Source organism: Megalobrama amblycephala, linkage group LG1, assembly GCF_018812025.1.
Source record: "Megalobrama amblycephala isolate DHTTF-2021 linkage group LG1, ASM1881202v1, whole genome shotgun sequence".
Taxonomy (NCBI): Eukaryota; Metazoa; Chordata; class Actinopteri; order Cypriniformes; family Xenocyprididae; genus Megalobrama; species Megalobrama amblycephala.
This window is the reverse complement of record NC_063044.1, coordinates 41,018,601-41,046,046: the sequence shown is the minus strand read 5'-3', so window position 1 is coordinate 41,046,046 and position 27,446 is coordinate 41,018,601. Positions and strand designations below refer to the sequence as shown.

Below are 27,446 nucleotides of genomic sequence, written 5' to 3'. Positions count from 1 at the left end.
TGATTAAATATTGAAAGTGGCATCATTATGTAGGGTTGAATGTGTATGGCGGAGGATGTAAAATCTTAACAACTTTTAAGGATTTATTTTTTTCATTTAAGAATTTTCTAAATGAGATCCTAGCTCGTGTCACCCTGTCCCCAGATACAAATAGCAATCTTCCAGAGTAGGTATTTTCCACCCATTTCAGGAAATGTCATTATCCTCCTGAAGATGGGCAAAGGAGCCAGATATTCAACTTCTTTCCATTGTAATCAGATCCATAGAAGTGGCCCTAATAAAAACAGTCCCCTAAATTGCATGTTTTATTGGGTGTGCCTGGCAACATGTGAATGAATTTATTGCACATGCTATGTGATGGATTATATTTTCACCAGAAAGACTCGGCTGAGCTGTTGTTATTGATCTCAGAGTGGCAGGAACGGCACAAGGTAATTTACTCTCTTGGATTAACACATGTGTACATGCGTCTTTCTGGGGAAATATGTTATTCTTAACTGAATCTTGCTTGTGCTGTGAATAAACTGTTGCTGTTTATGTCTCTGAAATCTTGTCATTAAGATGTCTTCAGCAAATAAAGTACACTTGATTGAAGAAGCTATCTCAGGCTTGGCTGTCTAATTAAGAATCTCAACTAAGTGCCTCTTGAGTCAAATATATAAATAACTTCAGTGTGTTCTTGATCAGAGGATGGTAGAGACCAATGGACCATAGTGAGGTTTGACGGCATGTTTTTTGACATAAATGAAATCTATTATTTTCTCTTCCATTGAAAATAGTTCCAAATGATGTCACAGTGGAATAAGCTGTTGCATGTCTCCAAACAACACACATCTGAGTCCCTGAGGACATCATGGTTAAATTTAATCTTCGAAGAAAATGTCCCAAAGAAAGTTGTTGCCGGTATGCCGGAGCATGAGCTTTTGAAGCCCTGCCCTCTTCTTGAAAGGGGGCCGGCTCATTTGCATTTAAAAGGACACAAAAATGGTGTTTTGAGCTAAAACTTCACATACCAACCTGATCTCACAGCAATTCATACATATTTTACGAGGTGGCTAATTCATATGTTTTTTGGTAAATCGTATATATTTTACAAGTTGACAAATTCATATGAATTAATACGAATGACCAAGCCCAAACCCTGCCCCTACCCGTCACTGGGGTTTAGACAAATCATAGAAATTCATACGAGTGAGGTCGTACGAATTCATACGAATTAGCCACCTTGTAAAATATGTACGAATTGGTCGTGAGATAGCGTTGCACATACACACTCTGGGGACATCAGAGACTTATTTTACATCTTGTAAAAAAGGGCATAATATGTCCCCCTTTAAATATCTCTCCGATGTATTATTAGAGATAGTGTGGATTTTGTGTGGGCCAAGGGCACTGAGCTTTGACATTTTTGTGACCTGGGACAGTCTTGCGCACATACTTCATGCACTCTAAAGTATCTAAGACCGCAAGTGCGGGTATTAGTAGAGGCCCATACTTATTTTGTTCCTGAAGGAATCAGTGTGCTTGAACAAATAGGTTGAGTGAATGTTTCAACGATTCGCTACTTGTTGCCATCAACTGGAGTAACCATGTAACATGCAGAAAGAGTCATTGAAAAATCCCCACCACTAATGCACAGATTGACAGTGAAAATTCCTAGTGCTACTGGACTGTGCACTCTTGACGCTGTTCAGCCAATCAAATTCCGAGATCAGAACTAATTGTATATAATAAGATAGCACTGTACAATCAATTGAGCTTTCTATACCCAGAGCCTAAAATTAGGTACATGATCCTTCTCAAGTCTACAGGATAATTCACTACAGTACAATACACAAACCAACTGTATGAGCTTGTCTCTTTATAATACAAATCTCACCTCAATTTCCTGCAGCAATTTCCTGTTCATTTTATTTTAATAAAGACCAAAGTAAGCGGTGTTATGTAGTTTGTGTGTTTGCGTACACCCTGTTTTTTTGTGACGTCGATGTTATGTAAGCCGCAGTAAATGTAACTGAAATTCACAGCAGATGTTATGAAAGCTATTGAGGAACACTGAAGTTTTTGGATATTTTTTGCACAAATCATGTCACAACATTAAGTAGATTAAGTATATTAACACAATGAGTGTTAATGAACGGTGTTTTCTCAGGAAACAGTGGAGCGCTAAGAGGAATATACTGTTGCCAACAGATTGCTGTGTTGATCTCCTCATATCATCCTTAAATGGAGATCTTAACATATTAAATTATTTATTTTCTGAGAGATCAGTGTTTGACACTGATGTTCATATTGTCAGATCACTCCAAGCATTAGGAAATGTCTCCTTAATTCTACAGCTTGACATATATGCTAAATGAACTGTAATGACACTGAGAGATTCAATAAATATCCTTGGATGAACTGCTATAATTATGTATAAATGGCAGCGGGTGCTTAATTGGAAGCTTTCGAATAATGTGCAGAACAAGCCAACTGAGGCTTTATTTTCCTTGTTATAAAACTGAAGCTTTTTACATTTTCATGACTGTTTTGTTCCATATTTATGAGCAACGTTCTGGTGTTATATTTTCAAAAAGCAAAGAGTGTAATAATCAGAGTGGAATAAATAGCCCAGGTCAATAATAAATAAACATAAACTCAGTATATCTGGTAGAAGAAATGTGGCTTTCTTAGCTGATTTATAATGATTACCAAAGCGTTCTCCAAGTGATGAAACATTATAATTTATGAGGTTTAGAAAGTCTGCCTTGAATAAGATGGATGGCATTTTAAAATAAAACCCCCGAGAGCTAAAACAAAATTTAAATGATTTGTTTTTACCTTTTTCTTAGTTTACATCATGTTATTGTAATAACTTCAGAAGTGCATCTGAGCTGTTTTTTTCATGGTTCGTGCATCAACGCTTCCCTCACTTCTTTGGCTTCAAGTTGTTTTTCAATGGAAGACATTAAATTTTAATTTTCACTTAATGCTGCTGCTCTCTTATTGAGCCTACAGGGGAAATACAGTTTGATCTAGTACGAAACATTTCCCAAAGGCTGGTTCAAGGTTGCTCAGCCTACTGCTAAATGCACTGGGGTCATTTTATCTGCTGATTTATTTGCATATATTAAAACATTATGCTGGCCCAAGAGGAATACTAATGCACTTTTTATTGAAATTCACAGTCAACATCAAATTCAAAACTTCCAACATAACACTTGTTATGTAGCTACAGTACATTATACGTAATTAATGAACTGAAGACAGATAAGGAAATATTTCAGGATCTGTACAAGTTAAGCTCAGTCGACAACATTTGTGGCATAATGTCGATTACCACAAAATAATATAGTTTATAACTTTATTCCATTAACATTTTTGTGTTAAAGTTGTAAAGATGTTTTCATAATTTTTAAGGTCGTGGCAACAATGTTGTAAAATTGGATAAATGTCTGCACAGAATCAGTGATTATTTTAAAGGGATCATGTCATGAAATGTTGACATATAAGAGGTCTTTGAACCATTAAAACATCCTTCAAGTTTCATAGCTTAAAACATCCTCGTTTCAGGCTCCAAAAACAGCTCGTTTTGATATTGCGGGATCTGTGACTTCACACGGACAAAGAATTTGCATATGACCGCCTCCAGAGCAAGAAATTAACGAATAGTTTTACATCATCTCACCAGAGGCCCCACCCACTGGCATTCAGTCACTTAACAGCTGACATTTGCCTACACAGGATGCAGTGTCAAAAGCAAATAGTATACCGATTATAATGACTGAAGCTGTCTACACTGGATACAGTATACAGATGCGCAATCAGTTTCTGACACTACAGAGCATTATATGTTTGTTCGGAGCATTTTGTTTTGTAAATGAGGCACAGTTTAATGGAGAGTTCGCAAAGAAACTTGTTGACAGATGAAGCAGTCAGCTATATTGGATCTGACAGCAGCTACATCACAAATTATAGGTAAATGATGATGGCTGTTGATACTGTTTCCTATGCAATTACAACGTTAGCCATTCATAACAGAGGCCATATACTGACAAGTTTTAAAGGAGCCACTCCTCAAAAACAGATAATTTCAGACAGAGGGTCAAAATGAAGGTTGAAAAGAATCACTTTTAATATTATAAGTGAACCTCAAGGAACACATTAAAAAAATGTAAGAAATCCATGTCATGACCCCTTTAACATTTTATATCCCCATTATTAGCATTTTTAAAGAGAAGGAGGCACCGTTTACAATTAAATTTTGTAGCAACATTATACAATTAATGCTGTCGGATGAGCTTAACTTGTTTTACTGAATCCAGAATATTACTTTAATGCAGCACAAGAATCATACATCTTACTGTTGCCTGTATTCTGAGATTTTCTTTATAACCCTGTTTTTTAGGGCTTTTGTATTATAATATGTAATATAGTTATTGATATAAAACTCAACAATCAAACAATTTCCAGGCTTTCTAAAAGAGCAGAGAATATTAGAGGTAAAAGCAAATACATACAGTACTTAACGCAAGCATATTTTTTTTAAAGAGCTTGTTAAGCAAAGCTGAGGAGCATAATCAAAGAGTCCTCTTCAAAGCTTCAAGCACAGTAGGAAATCACAGCTTTGCTCACATAAAAACACTGGGCTCTTCAGATATTAAAGTGTTACGCACAATAATTTGTAACAAATTTTCACAGGAGAATAGTCATCACAGCATTAAATTGAAACATGCTCAGAGGGTAACACTTCAATAGAAAACAAACAGACGATGCTGCTTAAAAAATAGAGGAGGTTGTTAATAAGACATTGTTTAGCATTGGCACCAACACAACGAAGCAAAACACAAAGATGCATTTGTACGAGAACCAAACTGAATGTACGATTTCAATTTGCACAGCTATTTGAATCTTAAATAACTGTGGTCTCCACTGTGATCATTCAGTCAATGCAAAACCATTGTGATGTCGATCAAAGCTGCTGAAATCCTCCGGCTCTGTTTGAGTTTTTTAATAAGGCTTCTGTAAGGCATCATTAGCCGTGTGCTTTATTTTCATGGCTGATTCTGGAAGGGTAATGTTATAGTCATAGTGGCGTCCTGCGGCTCTGCGAGTGGGCGGTTTACCATCTCGCTCTCATTCTGTCTGGCGTTCTCTTCGTTCATTTGAGACACTTCAGTGGAGCCCGCTTCGAAGCCAGGGACAGTGTTGGCCACATGGACCACATGCACCTTATTTCGTCCCTTTTTGCTGAGGATGCAGCTGAAAACCTTCTTGAAGCCCTTGCGAAAGTGTTTGGACACCAGGGCGTAAACAATAGGGTTGAGGCAGGAGTTGGCGTAGGCCATGCAGTGGGACAGCAGTCTGAAGGCATACGTGGTCTGATTGAAGGGAAAGTCTCCATAGAGGTAGCACAAAATGACCACGTGGTACGGTAGCCAGCAGATGCAAAAGAGCACTGTGACTATGATGATCATCTTGGTGACCTTGCGCTTGGCTCTTTTCGACTCCGACATCCCATCGAGGGGGTCGACCGCTGTCCAGAGGTACTTGATGGTGCGTGTGTAGGAAAGGCTCACGATGAGCACAGGAATAACATAGCCGAAAATGAAGGTGCATGTGTCCAGAACCTTACGGTTATGCTCCTCCCACCCAGGTACGCACACATTGCTGTTCTCGAAATCAATGAGATCGTAGTAACTCAAATAAGGCCCGGCGAACACAAGCGACAGGCCCCAGATGACAACCATTGCGACTACGGCATTGCACGGCGTTCTCAGTTCTCTGGAGCGCAAGGGATAACGAATGGCCAGATACCTACAAAAGAAGAAATGAGAGAAAGTGAGCAAGAGGGAGATTTGAAGAAAGACTGTAGAAAGAGAGATGGCTGAGAGACATTACAAAAGAGGAAAGGTCAGTGGAATATCACTGGAAAAAGAAGGGTTATGCTTTAGGAACCATGTTAATTTTAGAAAATGGAAGCAGAGGTTGCGGTGTTTCAACTCCTTATGTAAGTAAAATTGTCTTTGAGTGTCATTAGACACTTTTCCACTGTCGGGCCAGTGCGAGGCAGGGTTAACAACGAGCCATGTGGGGCCAATAGCCTCGGACCTCAATCACAAAGGCCAAAATCAAGTTGCGTATCCATAAAACCTGCCCTTAACACGCCTAAATACAACAACGTCACACAACCTCAGCATTTCACCAGCTCACTGAAAACTAGCTAGATTCCAAAATGAGAATGACAGAAGCAAAGATTTTGTCTTAAAGATTTCCAGGGCTACCAGATTCCAACATCGATATTTGACCAATGTTTTACAATAAAAAATTTTATACTGACAGTAATTTATTCATTTGTGTCAGGAGTGCACATCAACCATGCTGAATAAAACTGGTATTTACCATTTCACATAAAAAGAGAACATGTACCTATTTGGTTGCACCTGCTTCCATTTATTTGTGATCACAGGAAAGCACAGAACAACTCCATTAAGGCTTTTAAGTCCAAAGGCTTACACATTTAGAAAAATATTGATAAAATATTATGTTTACGTCACATTTCTTTACAAAGAGTGAGCATTTCTATTAATTTTCCATGAAATTATGTGATCTGAGGAGGTTTTAGGAGTCTCTCCCATATCACTATATACTATTATCCATTCAGCCAGAGCAACAGAGAGAGCGCACGAACAGAAAACAAGAGTTATGAGTTATACGAGTTAATCGCAGTGCATGTAATTTATAAGAGGACGCATTAGTCCGGTATCAACAAAGACACAAGAAAGAGACAAATAAAACCTGAAACTAAATAAATATACAATTATAATCATAACTGATTAGTCTACGTTCTTCAAACAGTCTCTGGTGTTTTCCATAAACATATGGAAAAGACGCACTATACCCTATGCACTATACCCTATACACTATGCACTTATCCACTATGTACTTATGCACTATGTACTCATCCATGTAGTGTGTGAATTGTATAAGGTTATTTTGTCATTTAACAACGAAGTCTGATACCCTCTCCCCCTCCAAATATGTAATTAAAGCTGCGACAGTTGAGTGCATGAAGTGTCAAACATTCCACACTTCGTTTTTTCCGTTATTTTAGTGCATCATTCGGTTATTTAAAGTGTACTTTTTCTTTTTGGAATTTTCAGTGTGAACACACTAGTCGCACTATTTGTCCTTAAAAACATCATAGATTAGTGCATAAGTACGTGAATTGGGATGCACCAATTAGTTAGCATAAGTAGCCTTTAGCATCGCATTTAAATATATTTCTGCCTCATGTGGTGATCAGAATCCCCATCGGATCACAAGGAAGTTATTTCAAACACTTGCTGGTGTCTGAAAGTGAATTATTGAGCTAAAATTGTTTTAATTGTCTTAAAAGTTAAGGTTAGCTGGTAGCCTGATATGGTAACATAGGAAATGAGCAGCGGTGTTGACCGTCCCCTGACTCAGATAAACCTCGCCTTTGTTCATGACCACTCCTCCAGCCCCAGTTTTGGACCAAGGTATTCGGCGGGACAAATAACCTTGGCCGTTGGCTCCGAGGAAACCCCGATGCGGCCCGATCAAGCCCCGGAAGTGACACGCTCGTTTTTGGCCCGACAGTGGAAACACGGCTATAGTTTTCTGGAGCTGGTGTGCTGCTGGCGACTAACTCTTGCTTGTACTGTAAGTTAATTTTTTGTTCTTCCTTGTCTTTCTTAATATTCACTTTATTTTTAGCCAAGCATTATTTTCCTTTGCTTCAGCTATGAGATGCATCCACTCTTGCATTGCATGTTTGTGCATGTTGGGGTGGGACCAATGAAGTATGTTTGTTTGGGTTGATTTCAGATATCAGCAATGTTTCTCAGAAATTGCTTACTACACCTTTAAGCAACAAGAAGCATAGTCTTAAAGGGTTAGTTTACCCAAAAATGAAAATTCTGTCATTTATTACTCTCATGCTGTTCTACACCTGTAAGACCTTCATTAATCTTCAGAACACAAATTAAGATATTTTTGATGAAATCCGATGGTTCAGTGAGGCCTGCATATGGAGCAATGACATTTCCTCTCTCAACATCCATAAAGGTACTAAAAACATATTTAAATCAGTCCATGTGAGTACAGTGGTTCAATATTAATATCTGCAGCTGTGCACAGATCCAGACGTTAATACTGGCTGCCCTTGTCTAATGCCTTGAACATGGGCTGGCATATGCAAATATTGGGGGCGTACATATTAATGATCCCGACTGTTACGTAACAGTCAGTGTTATATTGAGATTCGCCTGTTCTTCGGAGGTCTTTTAAACAAATGAGATTTTTATAAGAAGGAGGAAACAATGTTGTTTGAGACTCACTGTATGTCATTTCCATGTACTGAATTCTTGTTATTCAACTGTGCCAAGGTAAATTCAATTTTTGATTCTAGGGCACCTTTAAGTGCAATGAACTATATTTTAGATAAATTAACTAATTCAATTCACAGTATCTTTTTAATGTCACAGTTTTACAATGCAGTCATGCATAAAATGGCTTCTTTAGTCATGTATAAAAGAAGAACAGGAAATGTTCATCAAAAGCTGAGTGGTGCTTCCTGAAACTGAGTTTGACCAAAAACACATGATCAATATAGTCAGTGTGTTTCTGTGCACAAGATGAATGTGTCTTCTTGATTTCTACCTAAAGGTGAGGCAATTTCCGATGGGGATTCTCAGTCTCCGCTGAGCCCAGAATCATTTTTGACAGAGCAGATTAACATGCTTTTTCCAAAGATAAACATTCAGGATGGATGGAGTGCAGTGGGTCTGTTGCTCAGGCTGAGAGTAACATATCACATTATGGCGTATCAGTGGCCTTGTTACATTTATGCCATTATTTCCACAAAAAAAGGCTGCCTGGCTCTCTCATTCAGCAAGACCCACTCTTCACTGGTGCTTTTGTTCGACCTTAATGTTAAAATAGACCTAACATAATTTTAGCGATATGGGTGGGTGCTACTAAAGACTCTTTTTTCACTGCTTCATTGTAAAGACAGGAATAATTGGCTGCTGTTTTTTGGCTGTGTTTTATTAATAAAGTGGGTAGTTGCTGATAACTCCACTGACATTTATCCAGTTAAACTCCAACCTTTGCCGCTGCAATTTGCAAGACTTCCTTGTGTTCAGACGATCCATTTCATTAAATAACATCACTGGCCCCTGACCAATTACAATACTGTGAGGTTCTCTTATAGGCTGTCATTTTAAACCCCATGGGGCTACATCGAAAGTATTAAAGGTAAGCTGTGAAGTTATTATGCCTAGAGTGAACATAAATTAACAGGATTAGTATAATGTATATACTTTTATGTCCCATGGGTTAATGACGTTTATTAAAACAAATAGATTTCAATTCTCTTCTGATTGTTATATGAATATCACATTAAACCATTTTAACATGTCTTCATCATTTCATCATAATTGTACTACTTTTCAAATGCCTTTATGCCTTTCAAATGCCTTTTTTTTTTTTTACCATTGTCCCAGATCATGACTTTTCATTTTATATTATGAAAATCTCTCATAAAAATATGATTCAGAACTATGATATTCTAAACAAAGAACCATTTCCATATGTGAAAATAATCTATATAATATTTTCTATAGTTTAGGGTCCAAAACTATTAACTAAGACTTTTGCCTCATTAAACTCTTAATTACTACTCATTTGTAGTTAGTAAGGTTGTTGTTTAGGTATTGGGTAGGATTAAAGGATTAGTCCACTTTCAAATAAAATTTTCCTGATAATTTACTCACCCTCATGTCATCCAAGATGTTCATATCTTTCTTTCTTCAGTCGAAAAGAAATGATTGCCTTCCAAGTGCTTCCGCCAAAACCGCATTTCTGTATTCTTCATAAGCTTACGCTGTATGTCCTACGCCTTTCCTATTCTACTTACGTAACAAACACAGCACCAGTTATATTTTTTTCTGTAAGTAGAATAAGGAAGGCGTAGGACATACAGCTTAAACTTTAACTATAAGGAGAATAATCCTGGAATGTTTTCATCAAAAACCTTAATTTATTTTCGACTGAAGAAAGAAAGATATGAATGTCTTGGATAACATGGGGGTGAGTAAATTATCAGGAAAATTTTATTTGAAAGTGAACTAATCCTTTAAGGGATGTAGAATATGGTCATGCAGAATAAGGCATTAAAGAATTAGTTCACTTTTAAATAAACTTTTCCTGATAATTTACTCCATGTCATCCAAGATGTCCATGTCCTTCTTTCTTCAGTCGAAAAGAAATTAAGGTTTTTGATGAAAACATTCCAGGATTATTCTCCTTATAATGGGCTTCAATGGGCACCAGACGGTTCAAGGTCCAAATGACAGTTTCAATGCAGCTTCAAAGGGCTTTAAACGATACGATGAATAAGGGTCTTATCTAGCGAAACGATCGGTCATTTTAAAAAAAATTAAATAAAATTTAAGTTTTATAAGCACAAATGCTCGCCTTGCTCTGTTCTCAGATGCGCATTCGTGACGTCACGTAATACGCAATTACGTTGAAAAGGTCACGCTTGACATAGGCGGAAGTACAGAGTCAGTGTTTACAACTTGAACGTGCAAATACTAAGTCAAAGGCCGTTTACAAAAAAAGGTAAAACAACAATGTCGGACGAGGAGAAGATGAGTTTTTCACCCTGCCCTACCTTTTTGAACCGGAATACTAGTGATGGGAAACCGAGGCTTTCTGAAGCGTTTGAGGCTTTCATCAAATTGTGCCGAAAAAAGGTTCATTACTCGAAGCTTTTAACACAGTGCACATTAGCGACATCTGGTGGTCAGACTTGTTTTCTCCACCATATCTAACAAATGGGGAGCAGATTTGAAAAAGCACATGACCAGACAAAGCTTCAGAAGTCCGTGACACACGGAATCACTCTTGTTTTGGATCAATACAGTTCTATCTGATCTAAACTAATCTCATCTAAATTAATTTGTGACAATGAGACCACAACTCCTGTCATGTGTAGCCTATTCAACGGATTCACATATTGATCAATAATATAAAATACACAATGATGTGATCATAATTGATCATTTGGGATGAGCAGTTTAACCCTTATATTTTGTTCAGGGTCTCTGAGACCCCAGCAATAAAACATGATTAAATGCATTTTCCTTTTATGTATCAGGTGAAGCGCCAAATTTTTCAAACCAGCTGTCCCGATTTTCCGATACTGCATGACGTTTGAAGCTTCAAACGTCATCAATCACGTGGTATTGTCATTTCGATACAAGCATCGGTACAGTGTGTGATACAATAGTGCTTTGAAAACTGCGTCGGAGCATCGGAGCCCCGGTATCAACTGTCCCATCACTACGGAATACACAGAGGAAGAAATTAGGCAGATGAAGAGACTGCTGCGGCGACACACACCTCTCCAGCATCGGGCAGACGTGTGGCAAATGCCAACCATTGCCAACAGAGGAAGAATCTCAATGCTGCCACGACTGGACCATTTCAATCCCGCCATCAGAATCAGTCGGTGAGTCCCTGTTTCCATCTCGCTGCATTACCGGACAAAATGGATTTCCACCGTTACTAAGCAACAGCGTCGTACACCGGACGCGAAGCTCAGCACCGCGCCAAGTCTTTAAAATTCGAACGCATTGTTTTCTATGAGTGTCCGCACACCGGCGGCGACATTCGGCGCCTGTCCGCGGTGCCCAGCTACGACTCAAAATCCTGCCGCGCCACAGAGCGCCATGTACATTGTTTTACATTCAATGTATATTATATTTCTCTCAAATCGTCGTTAATGTACATACTGACTTAACCCTGTGCTGCAAGATACATTAGTTTTACACTTTTAGTTTAACAGCTTGAATAAAGTCTAAAAATGTATAATAAACGTAGCCTTTTCTTTCATTTTGCTCTGTTGTGCCATTTTCCATGTACACTAACCTCGGTGCGAAATATTAAAGCATATGTAACGTTTCCCTGTTGATGTAAAACACTCCCATTGTGCAGCTCTTCTATCAGGAGTCGATTCAAAATTGAGCTCGCGCGTCCGGTGTGCGACCCGCTTTAGAGGTGTTTTTGTTCTGATGGAGATGACAGTCTGATGGCACAGACAACACAGGATGGAAGAACCATTAGTTGTTTTACCTTTTTTTGTAAACGGCGTTTGATTTACCGTGTGTCTCAATCAGCTCCCTAGTTCAGTAGTCACGGCACTGATCAGGGAATCAGCCACATTCACTTTCATGATATACTGATTCACGACCTAGGGAACTAGGGAGCTGATTGAGACGCAGGGTTAGTATTTGCAATTTCAACTCGTAAACACCGACTCTGTACTTCCGCCTATGTCAAGCGTGACCTTTTTAACGTAATTGCGTATTACGTGACGTCACGAACGCGCATCCCAGAACAGAGCATTTGTGCTTATAAAACGTAAACTTTTTTAAAAAAAATTTTTAAATGACCGATCGTTTCGCTAGATAAGACCCTTATTCATCGTCTGGTATCGTTTAAAGCCATTTGAAGCTGCACTGAAACTGTCATTTGGACCTTGAACCGTCTGGTGCCCATTGAAGCCCATTATAAGGAGAAAAATCCTGGAATGTTTTCATCAAAAACCTTAATTTCTTTTCGACTAAAGAAAGAAGGACATGAACATCTTGGATGACGTGGGGGTGAGTAAATTATCAGCAAAGGTTTATTTAAAAGTGAACTAATTCTTTAATATTTGCTTTATAAATACTAAACAGCCAATAGTAATAAGCACCAGTTAATAGAGAGAATTGGACCGGAAAGGGGGTTACCCTTCTATAGTTGTAACATCATTTTTACTGCATAATTTCAATCACAGAATGCCATTAAACACAAAACATCATTTGAGATGTGGCAGAAATGACACTATGATGGGAATTTAATTAATTGGAGAAACAATGACAATTGTCCTGTTGAACCACATATTGACCAAATTAAATAAACCAGCGAGAGTGTGAAAAATGTTTTGATATTTTTTTATTTAAAAAAAAAGCCTATAATTGAAAAACAAAGCACCCACCTGTCCACAGACACCGCTGCCAAAGTGAAACTGCTAGCATACATGGTGAGGTTGATGAAGAAGTGAACCACCTTGCACATGAAGGACCCGAAAACCCAACCCTCCAGAGAGTAGATGGTTGCTTGGAAAGGCACACAGAAGATGATGAAGAAGAAATCGGCTACACTGAGGTTGAGGATGAACAGATTGGTTGTGTTGTACCCAACCTGTCCACTTCTGAGGAGCACAGCCAGTACCAGACTGTTCCCAATGGTCCCTAAGAGGAAGATGAGCGAGAAGACCACAGACACAATGACACTGGCCGGGTTGAGCTGGTAGCTCTCGGAGGAGTTCCAGTGGCCCATGGCTTTAGTCAGGTCCTCGTGATCTGACATTTTAAGACGGTAAGTTCCAGAGCCCTGCAAAAGGTCATAAATTATGAGACACTGATGTAGTTTGTGCTTAGACTCTAGGCACTTTCCTGCAAATCTCACAAATCTTTCCGGAAACTGAATCACAATGTGATGAGATTTAAAATCTCTTATGAGAAGTTTTATAGCTAGACCAGCACTGAGAGGAAATATCAGGAGGATCAGACTCAAGAAGTCATACATTTTGATGAACATGAAGTACATTTTGATTACAAAAGATCATAAAAGCTTGTGCAAGTACAAAGAGTCAAGACTAAAATCAAATTCAGAAAGCTATCATGACCTCTCCAAAGGCAATGAACCAGTCTTGTTGAGATATGAAGAGCATGGCACCATCTGGTTGAGAGCTAATCAAAATGAAATGGAAAAATTCACTTTGTAATCATCAGAGATCTTAGTGGAAAGTTGTTTGGATAAAAATATAGATGTGTCAATATGGCATGATATTATGGAGTGCAATACAATGGATTATTGCAGGATCATATTAGCATGTTATTGTTGGTTAGACCTGACGAATGAGAAGGAATGCAATTTCCTACCAGTGGTAAGTCCACAGTATGTCCCAATAGGTGTTGCTCAGAAACAGCCAGCATCGATTTCTCCACTTCAGATATCGATCGGGCTATGGGAAAAAAAAAAAAAAAAGACATCAATTTTTATCCTTTCCATTAAAAAGCACACATAGTGAATTATACATTGTTGACTTCCCAATAAATAATATTTTGATTGCACCATTAATATGTTTTGAAATTTAAATTCAGCTGAGATAAATTCAGTTTCAAAATGGTTCATCTCTGGTTACACTTGATTTACATCTCAATTCAAATGGGAAGCAAAATTGTGTGAGATAAGACTTGTTTTTATATCTTAAATTTATTGCATCTAAATTGACTAAACTTTGGTATATTTATGCTTAAAACCAGGAAAAAATTGATGTGGGGTACGGAAAAATTGGAGTGAAGAAAAACTTAATTTGAGTCTCAGAGAAGTTTTAATAATTTATGCATTTTTTCTTCTCAAGTAAGTTAATATTAGTGCTGGAAAATATTTATTTTAATAAATTATTACAATTGAATTTAATAAAAAACATGGTAACACTTCAGTATGGAAAACACAAATTTACTATTAACTACGACTTTTGCCTCAATAAACTCTTAATTTACGGCTTAATAGTTAGGAAGGTAATTGTTGCAGCATTTAAAGGTTTAGGTCACCCAAAAATGAAAATTATGTCATTATGTCGTTCCACATCCGTAAGACCTTCGTTCATCTTTAGAACATAAATTAAGATTATGTATAGAGGACATATTTACAACAGTTCATGTGACTACAGTGGTTCAACCTTAATATTATAAAGCGACGAGAATACTTTTTGTGCACCAAAAAAGACAAAATAACGACTTTTCAACAATATTCTAGTGATAGACAATTTCAAAACGTGTTTTGAAGAAAAAACAAAGGTCTTACAGGTGTAGAACAACATGAGGGTTAGTAATAAATGGCATTATTTTCATTTTTGTGTAAACTAACCCTTTAAGTTTAGGTATTTGGGGTACGGATTTAGGAATGTAGAATATAGTCATGTAGAACAAGGCATTAATATGTGCTTTATAAGTACAAATATACAGCCAATATACAAGCTAATAAGCAACTAGTTAAAAGTGAGAATTGTTCCCCATACTAATGTGTTACCTAAACCTTTCATAAAAATGAAATATACTAATAATATAATGCAACAGGTGAATCCTGCAAAAGTAATGCAAACCTGAAATTGCAAAGAGCATTGTTAAGTGTGGAAAATGCAAGAGCTTTCAGGAAAATGGAGTAGCAAATGTAGAGCTGTTCTCCCTAATAGGCCCACAAAGTGCATTTTAAAAGTGTGACATAACCAGCTTACAATAAAAAAAAGTAGTATGTAGAATATAGGTGGCTAATCTGCTCCATGCAGAAATGCGCACATGTTCTATTAGTCTGTAATTGGCTGTCAGACATTCATCATAATATAATTAAAATGACAATCTTCAATCCCTCTTCAAAACCAATTTCATTACATCTACTGATTGTTTTGTTTGATTAAACAATGTAAGCCTTAAGATCACACAATCTTTTTTTCTCAAGCAGGAACAGAGAGTGACTCATTATTTAGCAAGACCTTTATAGCGGTAAATTGGGGTAAATGAACAGGAAGCAATTTACTCTGAGAGGTTAAGCTTTCCTGGACACATTTATCACATATATTTTCTTGCTTCTGCAATGCCTTTATCGATAATTGAGAGTAAAGGGGAAGTTAGAAAGCGATGAAAGGAGAGGAGAGAAAGAAGAGCAAAAAGAAAATTAAGACATTTCAACAGACATTTGATTTCTTAAAAATAAAATAGAGGTTTGTTGATGTGTATTGACTATTTGTTAAGGCATCTCAAAACCAATATTTTTATTTATTTATTTCTCAACAGTAGCTTTAAGTGCTTCTCTCTTTTTCATCTCCCATCTCTCAAGTGTTTTTCAGAAATTACTTAAAAACCACCAATGCAATTCAAAAACAGCTCTTAACCAGATCAGCTCTGAGGATCTGTGAATTATGCTGCAGTGTTATTAATCAGATGGTGCAGGTTAGGTTGTTTATAGATTCATACCACAAGAGTATGTGTTGTTTGGCTTTTGGCATCTCAGTCTTTGGCATCTTTGTTTCAGAACGATCCCTTTTGTAAACACACCTGACTGTCTTTCATGTGAAGCCAGCTGTCTAGCTGTCAGTGAATATAACATCAAGCGTCCTTCAAGAAGCAGGGCTGTTTAACTGATCCCTTTGGTTACAGTGACAGAGTGCATCCGTTTTGTCACTTGTCGAATGGTGCACGAAACCGCCTCAAATAGCACCGCCTGTGTCACTAACCCCCCTTTTAAACTCGTTTGCCATTTAAAATTAATTGAGTCAAACTTTCATGAACTCATGAGCCAATTAAAAGCATTTCCGTACATGAACTGCATCACTGTGGAGTGAGATTTCAAAAGAGACTCATTAAAGAATATGACATGTATAAATATATTAAATGCAGCAGCAGAATAAATTGAGTATACGGACACGTTACAGAAAGAAACATTGTAACCCAGATGCATTACATGTCAAATCAATGCAGTATATACAGTAAATTCATCTTGTAGGGTGAAGATAAATTCAGATAAATTAAAATAAGTCACGAACGCCCATGCTGTCCAAGGTCATCATAGAAATATACATACATTAAACGTCATTCTTGAGGTGTCTTAGGAAATGTACATGCCAGAGAGTCCACATCTGATGACAGTATGAGAATTTCAAACAGTTGCTTTTCACTTACCAGCTCATGAGATGAACCATGACTGTATATCCACAACTCAGTGTCATTGTAATATTGAGAAGCTTCCGGTCTCCAGAAAAGCTAGTGATGCTTTCAGAATGTAACAGCTCCTGAACAAGCTTCATCTCCTCTCATTCCGCTTCTCCGTTTCTCTATGCCTCTTGCGTTCCCGCCCTCACTCCCCCTCACATATGGAGGCTCCTCCTCCACATTGTGGTAAAGGCTCACACTTTACTGCAAGAGAGAGAGAGAGAGAGAGAACATGCAGTGTTTCTTTCTCTATTCACATTCCCACGAAGATCTTTTCATGTGCGTTTCTAATGTTGCATCAATGCGGCTAAGATACGCACATGCACAAATCTAGAATAAGAACATGGTAAATTATTCAGAAGGAGGCCTGAACTCACATGGCATTTACTTTTGGCATCACTTTTGCACATGGGCATTTTTTCTTTTAGAGGCATAATTTAGAAATCTATTGGAATATATTTCCCAAGAGATTGGAATTCAATTGCAATCCGTTTACAGTCCCCCCCACCCCCCAAATTGGATACACACTATGACCAAATCAATACATCTCCAAGGCATCATTGCTCATGCTAATATGACAGAAGGATGGCATGTATGCAAAACTGAAAGTGCACATTTTATATTATGAACACATTTGTCTCAAATTTACATTCAAAAGTGACTCTCTCTCTCTCTCTCTCTCTCTACCCCTGCTGAAAAATCCAGCATAAACCAGCATTTGCTGGTCCAGTTGGTGTGAAGCAAAACTGAGCTGCTTGTCCACCATCAATACCACTTCCCATGCTGGAGACCAGCAAACCAGAAACCAGCATGCAAAACATACCTTAACCTTATTCCGGTGACCAGCAATACTGGATTTTTCAGCAGGGTATATTTAAAAAAGACAAAGAGCATCAACAGGAAAAGTCGAAAAGGCAGAGGAAGATGAAGACAAAGGGTGAATTCAATTTCACCAAGTTAAACATCTTTGTTAATCCTGGAACAACATTTCAATCAGATTTGAGGAATAGGTTTACTGTTAATGTCAAGTTTACAAGCTTACAACAAGGGTTAGGGGCTTCTACTCTATTTTTTCACCTATAATTTCCCTCTGATTTTATGGGTGGTGTATATGTTTTTGGAATGTTGTTTCAGCTCAACAAAAGCAGGAGCACATATTACTTAGCAAAATCACAGCAATCAAGACAAAGAGGAATATTATATCCACTGTGTGTTTGCTCCTGGTCTTGGTCTGCAAAGGAGTCATGCAGGTCACAACTGTGCACTGCCTTTGAAATTCATCTATGAATGATGCACCGCCCAGACAACACATATACATGTTACATATACAACCCGAATTCCTGAAATGTTGGGATGTTTTTAAAATTTGAATAAAATGAAAAATAAAAGACTTTCAAATCACATGAGCCAATATTTTATTCACAATAGAACATAGATAACATAACAAATGTTTAAACAGAGAAATTTTACACTTTTATCCACTAAAGCTCATTTCAAATTTGATTCCTGCTACAGGACTCAAAACAGTTGGGGGCAACAAATGGCTGAAAAAGCAAGAAACTTTGAAAAGATTCAGCTGGGAGAACATCTAGCAACTAATTAAGTTAATTGATATCAGGTCTGTAACATAATTAGCTATAAAAGGGATTTCTTAGAGAGGCAGAGTCTCTCAGAAGTAAAGATGAGCAGAGCTGTGAAAGAGTGCGTACAAATATTGTGGAATACTTTAAAAACAATCTTCCTTAATGTCAAATTGCAAAGGCTTTGCAAATCTCATCATGTACAGTGCATAACATCATCAAAAGACTCAGAGAAACTGGAGAAATCTCTGTGCGTAAGGGACAAGGCCGAAGACCTTTATTGGATGCCCGTGGTCTTCGGCCCTCAGATGACACTGCATCACTCACTGGCATGATTGTGTCAATGACATTACTAAATGGGCCCAGGAATACTTCCAGAAACTACTGTCGGTAAACACAATCCGCCGTGCCATCTGCAGATGCCAACTAAGCTCTATCATGCAAATTAGAAGCCATATGTAAACATGGTCCAGAAGCGCCATTGTGTCCTGTGGGCCAAGGCTCATTTAAAATGGACTGTTTCAAAGTGGAAAGTTGTTCTATGGTCAGAATTTGACATTCTTATTGGAAATCACGGACACCGTGTCCTCCGGGCTAAAGAGGAGGAAGACCTTCCAGCGTGTTATCAGTGTTCAGTTCAAAAGCCAGCATCTCTGATGGTATGGGGGTGCATAAGTGCATACGGTATGGGCAGCTTGCATGTTTTGGAAGGCACTATGAATGTTGAAAGGTATATAAAGGTTTTAGAGCAACATATGCTCCCCTTTAGACGTCTATTTCAGGGAAGGCCTTGTGTATTTCAGCAGGACAATGCAAACCTCATACAACTATTACAACAGCATGGCTTCATCGTAGAAGAGTCCGGGTGCTGAATTGGCCTGCCTGGAGTCCAGATCTTCCACCTAGAGAACATCTGGCACATCATTAAACAGAAGACAACCACGAACTCTTCAGCACCTGGAAATCTATATCAGGCAAGAATGGGACCAAATTCCAACACCAAAACTCCAGAAACTCATAAGCTCAATGCCCAGACGTCTTCAAACTGTTTTGAAAAGAAGAGGAGATGCTACACCATGATAAACATGCCCCCATCCCAAATATTTTGAGACCTGTAGCAGGAATCAAATTTGAAATTAGCTCATTTTGTGCATAAAATTGTAAAATTTCTCTGTTTAAACATTTGTTATCTATGTTCTATTGTGAATAAAATATTGGCTCATGTGATTTGAAAGTCTTTTAGTTTTTATTTTATTCAAATTTAAAAACATCCCAACATTTCTGGACATTCGGGTTGTATGAGACTTTTTACAAAATTTATTGTTATTGCCCTCCAAGATTATATTACTTCCACCATTGTCTCCATTCCTATACCTAATTGTGTATTTTTTTTTTTTTTTTTTTTTTTGGTCCAATTGGCCTATGGAAAATGTATGAAAGCCATTTCAGCAGTACAGTAACTCAATCCACATGGACTAATGAAATTCCCTTTGGCACTCTAGTTTAGTACTCTAGGGTTTCCCCGCTGATGTTCAAGGACCTAAATTCAGACGAATTCATGTTGCCACAATTGATGCATTTTCTGTCTGCATACAGACATATTTGTTTGTGTGTATTGGAACCTTTTCTTTCAATGTGATTTTCTCCCTCAGCTATTCATCTGTCATGCTTGTTGAAAGTGCAATACAACAGGTACAGGGTTCACTTAACAAACAGAGAGGCTTAAATAAAACAGTCAATCATAACTAATAAGAATTCAGTATGCTGTCTGTTTTTTTTAATTTATTTTTATTGATGTATACCATATTTCTTTAGGGTAAAGGTGCCCTCATTGCTGTTTCCAATTCTTTACTTGGGGGTTTTGAATTGCTGTGCAAAGTCTGGAAACAGAAGTAGAGTTGGTCACTGGGGACTGCTGCCACTTTGATGAAGACTATGGGAATGGATCCCTCAAGCGATCTCTAATAGCAGACGGGGCTTGAATACAAAGAGCATCATTACAGTTAGGACCTCTGACTGATTGCGCTCTTGTTGTTCAGTGTAAGATTCAGCAGAATGCCTGATAATTTCATGCTGTATGTCTTTTTTTCTTATTTTCATCTATGCTATTGATTTCAGAACACTTATTCTTCGAGTAAAGGGCACGATGCATCAAATTTTTATGTTGTCTCTCATCTGTGCTCTATATGTGTTATTTATTATGGGGAATTTGTAATACAAGTTTCTGGTTGCCACTGAAATGAAGAGCAGGAGGCAGGCTATGTGGTCCATTTGTGGAAATTAACTGAAACATTGAAATCATCTGTTCTTGTGTGACCAGTGTGTCATAACAGGAATATCACTGCATATGTAATTGTATAGTCCATTTGCAGATGTCACTTCAGCCACTTTATTCATGGTTGGCAATTAACTTGTCACCAAAATAAATAAAGTTCTTCCAAAATTCAAGATAAGGGCTATTTCCACAAATATCAGCACTATTGTATATATGTGATCTTGATTTTATACAACATTTCAATTAAAAATAATTAATACTGTATGACATCTAGATACTTCTATTTCAGTAATTAAAAGTACTACAATGAGCGAATGATTCAATGACTCATTCATTACAGACAGAAGACTTTGTTCCTGAATGAATCAACTGTTTTGAAAGAATCAATTGAATTAATGATTTAATGACTGTGTTTGAATATGCCTGCTATATAGTACACACAAAAAACAGTATGTGAAATGTGTAGTATGTCCGAATTCATATTTTTCATAAAACAGTAAGCAAAAAGTACCTGAATGACCTGCTACTAGCAGCGAGATTTGAAATGGGCAATCAATGGACTCCTTGCTATCCCATGAGGCCATGGGGGAGGATTTGTGAATGGCAGTGAAGCAATGCAACTGACAAGTCACATTTCATTCATACTATAGAACATATTTTTAATGACACATGGATTCATGCCTCCTTTGAGCTGCATTAAACAGTCTGTGTAAATTCATCTAAATGTGACAGCAGAAGTGGCTGCAGCTTCTGTACCACTTCTACTGTGCAAAAATGGCTTTTGTTAATATGATTTTATTTAATAGATAACAGCCCTATATATACAAAGTTCTGTCATGAAACTCTAGATTGCACAGGCTGATAGGTCCTTAACTCAGTCTGCTGGCAATCACAGCAGCAATAACAACAACAGCAACAATAACCAACAGCAGCAGCAGCAGCAGCAGCAGCACAGCAACAACAACAACAACAACAACAACAGCAACAACAGCAACAATAACCAACAGCAGCAGCAACAATAACCAACAACAGCAGTCATAGCAGAAGCAGCAATAACCAACAGCAGCAGCAGTAATAACAGCAGCAGCAACAACAACAGCAGCAGCAGCAACAATAACCAACAACAGCAGTCATAACAACAACAACAACAGCAGCAGCAGCAACAATAACCAACAACAGCAGTCATAGCAGAAGCAGCAATAACCAACAGCAGCAGCAGTAATAACAGCAGCAGCAGCAACAACAGCAGCAGCAGCAACAATAACCAACAGCAGCAGCAATAACAACAACAACAGCAATAACCAACAGCAGCAGCAACAATAACCAACAGCAGCAACAGCAACAATAACCAACAGCAGCATCCATAGCAGCAGCAGCAATAGCAGAAATAATAGCAGCAGCAGAAGCAGCAATAACCAACAGCAGCAGCAATAACAGCAGCAGCAACAGCAACAATAACCAACAGCAGCAGCCATAACAGCAGCAGCAATAACGACAGCAGCAATAACAACAACAGCAGCAACAATAACCAACAGCAGCAATAACAGCAGCAGCAGCAACAACAACAGCAGCAGCAGTTATAACAGCAGCAACAGCAGCAGCAACAACAGCAGCAGCAGCAACAATAACCAACAATAGCAGTCATAACATCAGCAGCAATAGCAGAAATAATAGCAGCAGCAGAAGCAGCAATAACCAACAGCAGCAGCAATAACAGCAGCAGCAGCAGCAACAGCAACAATAACCAACAGCAGCAGCTATAACAGCAGCAGCTATAACAGCAGCAGCAATAACGACAGCAGCAACAACAACAACAGCAGCAACAATAACCAACAGCAGCAATAACAGCAGCAGCAGCAACAACAACAGCAGCAACAACAATAACCAGCAACAGCAGCAGCAGCAGCAGCAGCAACAACAGCAGCAGCAGCAACAATAACAAACAACAGCAGTCATAACAGCAGCAGCAATAACAGCAGCAGCAATACGCAGCTGCTGCAACAACAACAACAACCAACAGCAGCAGCAGCAGCAACAATAACCAACAGAAGCAACAACAGCAGCAGCAGCAATAACAGCAGCAGCAATAACAACAGCAGCAGCAGCAGCAATGACAGCAGCAGCAGAAGCAGCAATAACCAACAGCAGCAGCAATAACAGCAGCAGCAACCAACAGCAGCAGCAATAACAGCAACAATAATCAACAGCAGCAGCAATAACAGCAACAATAACCAACAGCACCAGCAGCAATAATAGCAGCAGAAGCAGCAATGACCAACAGCAGCAAAAACAGCAGCAGCAGCAATAACCAACAGCAGCAGCAATAACAGCAGCAGCAACAATGACCAACACCAGCAGCAATAACAGCAGCAGCAGCAACAACCAACAGCAGCAACGATAACAGCAGCAGCAATAATAACCAACAGCGGCAACAACAACAGCAGCAGCAGCAGCAACAGCAGCAGCAGCAACAACAACAGCAGCAGCAACAATAACCAACAACAGCAGTCATAACAGCAGCAGCAATAACAGCAGCAGCAATAAGCAGCTGCAACAAAAACAACAACAACAACCAACAGCAGCAGCAGCAACAATAAACCAACAGAAGCAACAACAGCAGCAGCAATAACAGCAGCAGCAATAACAACAGCAGCAGCAGCAATGACAGCAGCAGCAGAAGCAGCAATAACCAACAGTAGCAGCAATAACAGCAGCAGCAACCAACAGCAGCAGCAATAACAGCAACAATAATCAACAGCAGCAGCAATAACAGCAACAATAACCAACAGCACCAGCAGCAATAATAGCAGCAGAAGCAGCAATGACCAACAGCAGCAAAAACAGCAGCAGCAGCAATAACCAACAGCAGCAGCAATAACAGCAGCAGCAACAATGACCAACACCAGCAGCAATAACAGCAGCAGCAACGATAACAGCAGCAGCAATAATAACCAACAGCGGCAACAACAACAGCAGCAGCAACAGCAGCAGCAACAATAACCAACAGCAGCAGCAGCAATAATAGCAGCATCAGAAGCAGCAATAACCAACAGCAGCAACAACAACAGCAGCAGCAGCAACAATAACCAACAGCAGCAGCAATAACAACAACAGCAGCAGCAGACCCAGTATGTGACAGATGCAGTCAAACTTCCGCCTCACTAGGACATGTGTTTTGGAAATGTCCTAATATTCATAATTATTGGATTTTTAGTTTTTCAATTACTGTCAAAGGTATTAGGAAAACCACTAGACCCAGACCCAATTTTGGCTATTTTTGGTGCCAGTAGTGACAATGTGGAGCGGTCTAAAAATCAGTGTATGTGCATGGAGTTATTATACTCTTAGTACGTAGATTGATTTTGCTTAATAGAAAACAAAACAAAAAATCCACCTCACTACTCTGTCCTGATTAAAGATGTTATGCACCACCTAAAGCTCGAATTAGATTTGATTTTCTTTAAAACAGCAGCAATAACAGTAGCAACAGCCATAACAGCAGCAGCAATAACAGCAGCAAGCGTAGCAGATCTATTCCGCCAAGACCATACATCAACATTGTCATATTCATTACCATGCCAAACACTCCAAGAGTTATGACAGAAATCTTATTATTCCAATTGAATTTATTGATTAAATAAGATGTTAACATAAAGGATGATGCGAATATTTAATAAGCTTAGAAAAATGCCCTTGGAAATCAATTTAAGGGGCAAATTAATGTAAAACATAATTTCTGTCACTGGTCTCCATGACTGGTACAGCTTGAAAAAACACAGCGTCTCTGGATTATTAACACACTCCACTACAGTTATCTGCTGCCCTCAGTGTGGATCTCTACATATCAGACTGCAGTCTAGTTTTCAAAAGCTCCACGGTGTAAGTCAAGTGGTGAACGACTCTAGTCATTTCAGCATAGTTTCTTCAGTTGCTGAAGAACTGAGACCAACACGAGACATGTTTCTGTCTGTTTTCTGTTGTCATCCATACATCTTGTCCGCACACATTTCCAAAGTTAAAATATTTAAACACAGCACAATCAAATGAAATTCATAGCACATTCTGAGAATTCTCCCTTGTCGTCATAGCAACACAAGCAGCAAAATCTGGGCCAACTAGTGTGTCTCTAGTTCAGAAATTATCCTAAAATTATCTCTAATGGTTTTAAAAAAAAAGCAGTGTCACTGAATGTGATTGTCACACATTTCATATTCATAATAATGTTTCCTTATATAGTAAAAAGAAACGTGACCATCTTCAATTTTGCAATAATGCTTTTCGTTTCAAGAAAGAATTTCTTGGTTCTGAGTAGGGGAGAGCAGGGCACAATGCTTTTTGACTTTCTCAGTTTGTGTAAATCTGCTTAGGGTTCAGAGAATTTCTTTTGTTCCACATTAATTTCACACATGTCAGATTTGTTTAATTTTAAATAAACACAAAAATAGATGAAAAATAAGCTTAAGTCAGAAATTTACTTTTGCTATTGTTAAATAAATGTTCAGTGATATCTTCCAAAGATTTCTGAATTTTGCCACATTTTTTTCTCTATATATTGTCGATGTGGCAACTAGTAACTAATTAGTAACAATGGAAACTAGTACGCTAGTACTAAACTAGTACGTTTCTTCATGCTAGCGTGTGTGGAAGTATTTAAGCCATGTGTGTTACAACTAACCCCACAATAGTTTGTGCCACCCGCTCCCCTAATCTGTCACATTTTAAATTGGTTTTCAAATATGTGAACTACAAACTTTCTTTTTACAAGACAGTCTACATCAATGCAACACAGATGGATCAAGACCTCCATTCAAAATAGTTTACTTTCATGGCTCTTTTTAGTATTGATATTTTGAATTATGACTAATTTTGTATTATTCATCTGCTTCATTCTGTCTGCAATGATGACAACCAGAATAAATGCGAGAGAAAAAAAACTCACTTCACAAACACAACTTACAATTGATCAAATTTCAGATCCCATCTCACACTGCGCGACTCTGACAAAATTTCTCTTTTATAGATTGCATGAAATTTTTGCATGTTCGTTTGCTTAATCATGTTATTTGAATATTCTCAAAAAGGGTGGACATGCAGCGTGGGAGGAGATGTGACAAAATGTCCAACAGCCAGATGGTTGGAGTATTCATTGCTAAACACTACAAGAGAACATGAATGAAAGAAAGTCATGTATGAATGATCTTGCTAATTTTCAATAGTTTTTGAAAACACAAAGCTGATTAAAGGTGACCACAGAATGACAGGCAGTAAAACTTAACATCTATTATGCCTGTGCCCTTGACTAGCATCATTTAAAGACAAGCCTAAAGCATTTGAATTAAGAGGATCATGGGCTGATGTTGGACCTTGATCCTCACCAGTCACACAGTATTCAGCTCAATTTAAGAGTCTGAATTTAATTTCAATTGCAGAAAACTAAATAGTATGCAATGAAATAATGACACAGAGATCTGTGAGTTAAGGCCATGTTGCACATAGAACAGTAAAACAAAAATAAAGTCTAGAATAGCTGTAAATCTCCTGGCTGATGTGGAATTTCAGAGGTTTTGTTTGAATGTGTTTCTCTGCAGGATATATTGAACTCTTTGGTGGTTTACAGCAGGGATTCTCAAACTTTTTATGCTAGGTATAATCAATCTTGAGACTCAACAACAACTTTTTTAGTGTGAAATATAAGGGGAAATGCATTTGTATTTTCCTTGTCATCATATTATATTAGAAACTGAGCTCTTTTTCAGTTTCATTACATTTACTTTTTCTATGGAACTTTGCAAGTCAGTCAGTGAATGAAATGTTGATTCAGTAGGGTAACCGTACCGTCGGATTCATTGAGTTCATTCAAGGATTCGACTGAGTTTGTTTTATAAAAACACATTCATATGTCATAAATTGGACTGCAGGAGGCGCTCTGTTATTTTTGAGCGTGACGTGCAGCTCGTCAAAACTCATCGTCGTGTGCGAATTTTGTAAGTACCCGCCAACAAATTTGTCAATTATCTTGAGTCTGAGAACTTTGATTGTATTTTTTTGTAGGCTGATCATTTTTGACCAGAAACATCTCAAGTGTAGCAAAGGTAGAAAAAAAAATAAATAAATACATAAATTATCCAAAACATTTTGGGAAGTAGTTATACCCTGTGTGAGCAAAGTCAGTAAGTTTTAGTCCAATTCAATAACATTAACTAACATTTTCGGGAAAACGAAAATCCTCTGTAGGTCAAAATGTCCCGAACACAAAATAAGGGTTAAGTATCTGTTCATGTTGGCTACTGTGTACAGTCTGTACAGACAAACTGTTCCAACACATGGCCATTACTGTTGCATCCCTGTGATGTTCAATGACATGAAATCAAAGCTCCTCTCTACACTTACCTTAGGACCAAAGGTTTTTAACAAATGCATGCTAAACTACATTCAGCTGCTATTTGCACTGATTTTTTGGCTTATAACGAGAGAGATAATGAAACTGACATTTCGAACTTGCAGAGAATAAACCCCATTCGATGGCTAATTGCACTCAAATGACTGGCTTAATTAGGCAGCATGTCCTTGTGTCTGGTCATCACTGGACCGTTGTCTGGGGTTAGAGGTGAGAAGCGAACAGACAGCTCCCTTCCTCCTGCTCTACATCTAACGAGCTGATATTCTGCAAATTTTGTGCAATAAGCTCCTTTACAGCCAGTCAATTTTCTTATGGCATAAAGCTTCTCTAAACACCTATTTATCTGCACCGCAAGACCT

General features: G+C 38.2%; 1 protein-coding gene across 2 annotated transcripts; it reads right to left on the bottom strand.

Moving 5' to 3' along the window:
* Window positions 1-3,137: 3,137 nt before the first annotated feature.
* galr2b (galanin receptor 2b) lies at window positions 3,138-17,060 on the bottom strand. 2 transcript variants are annotated; one of them, XM_048193009.1, is made up of 4 exons: window positions 16,803-17,060; window positions 14,004-14,086; window positions 13,055-13,811; window positions 3,138-5,799 (listed from the first exon to the last, which is right to left on the bottom strand). In XM_048193009.1, the coding sequence occupies exons 3-4, from the start codon at window positions 13,666-13,668 to the stop codon at window positions 5,037-5,039; spliced, it is 1,377 nt and encodes a 458-aa protein (XP_048048966.1). In that variant the 5' UTR covers window positions 13,669-13,811; window positions 14,004-14,086; window positions 16,803-17,060; the 3' UTR covers window positions 3,138-5,036. The 2 variants fall into 2 exon arrangements, with proteins under 2 accessions (XP_048048966.1, XP_048048974.1); XM_048193017.1 differs by having other exon boundaries at window positions 13,055-13,452.
* Between the last annotated feature and the right edge of the window lie 10,386 nt (window positions 17,061-27,446).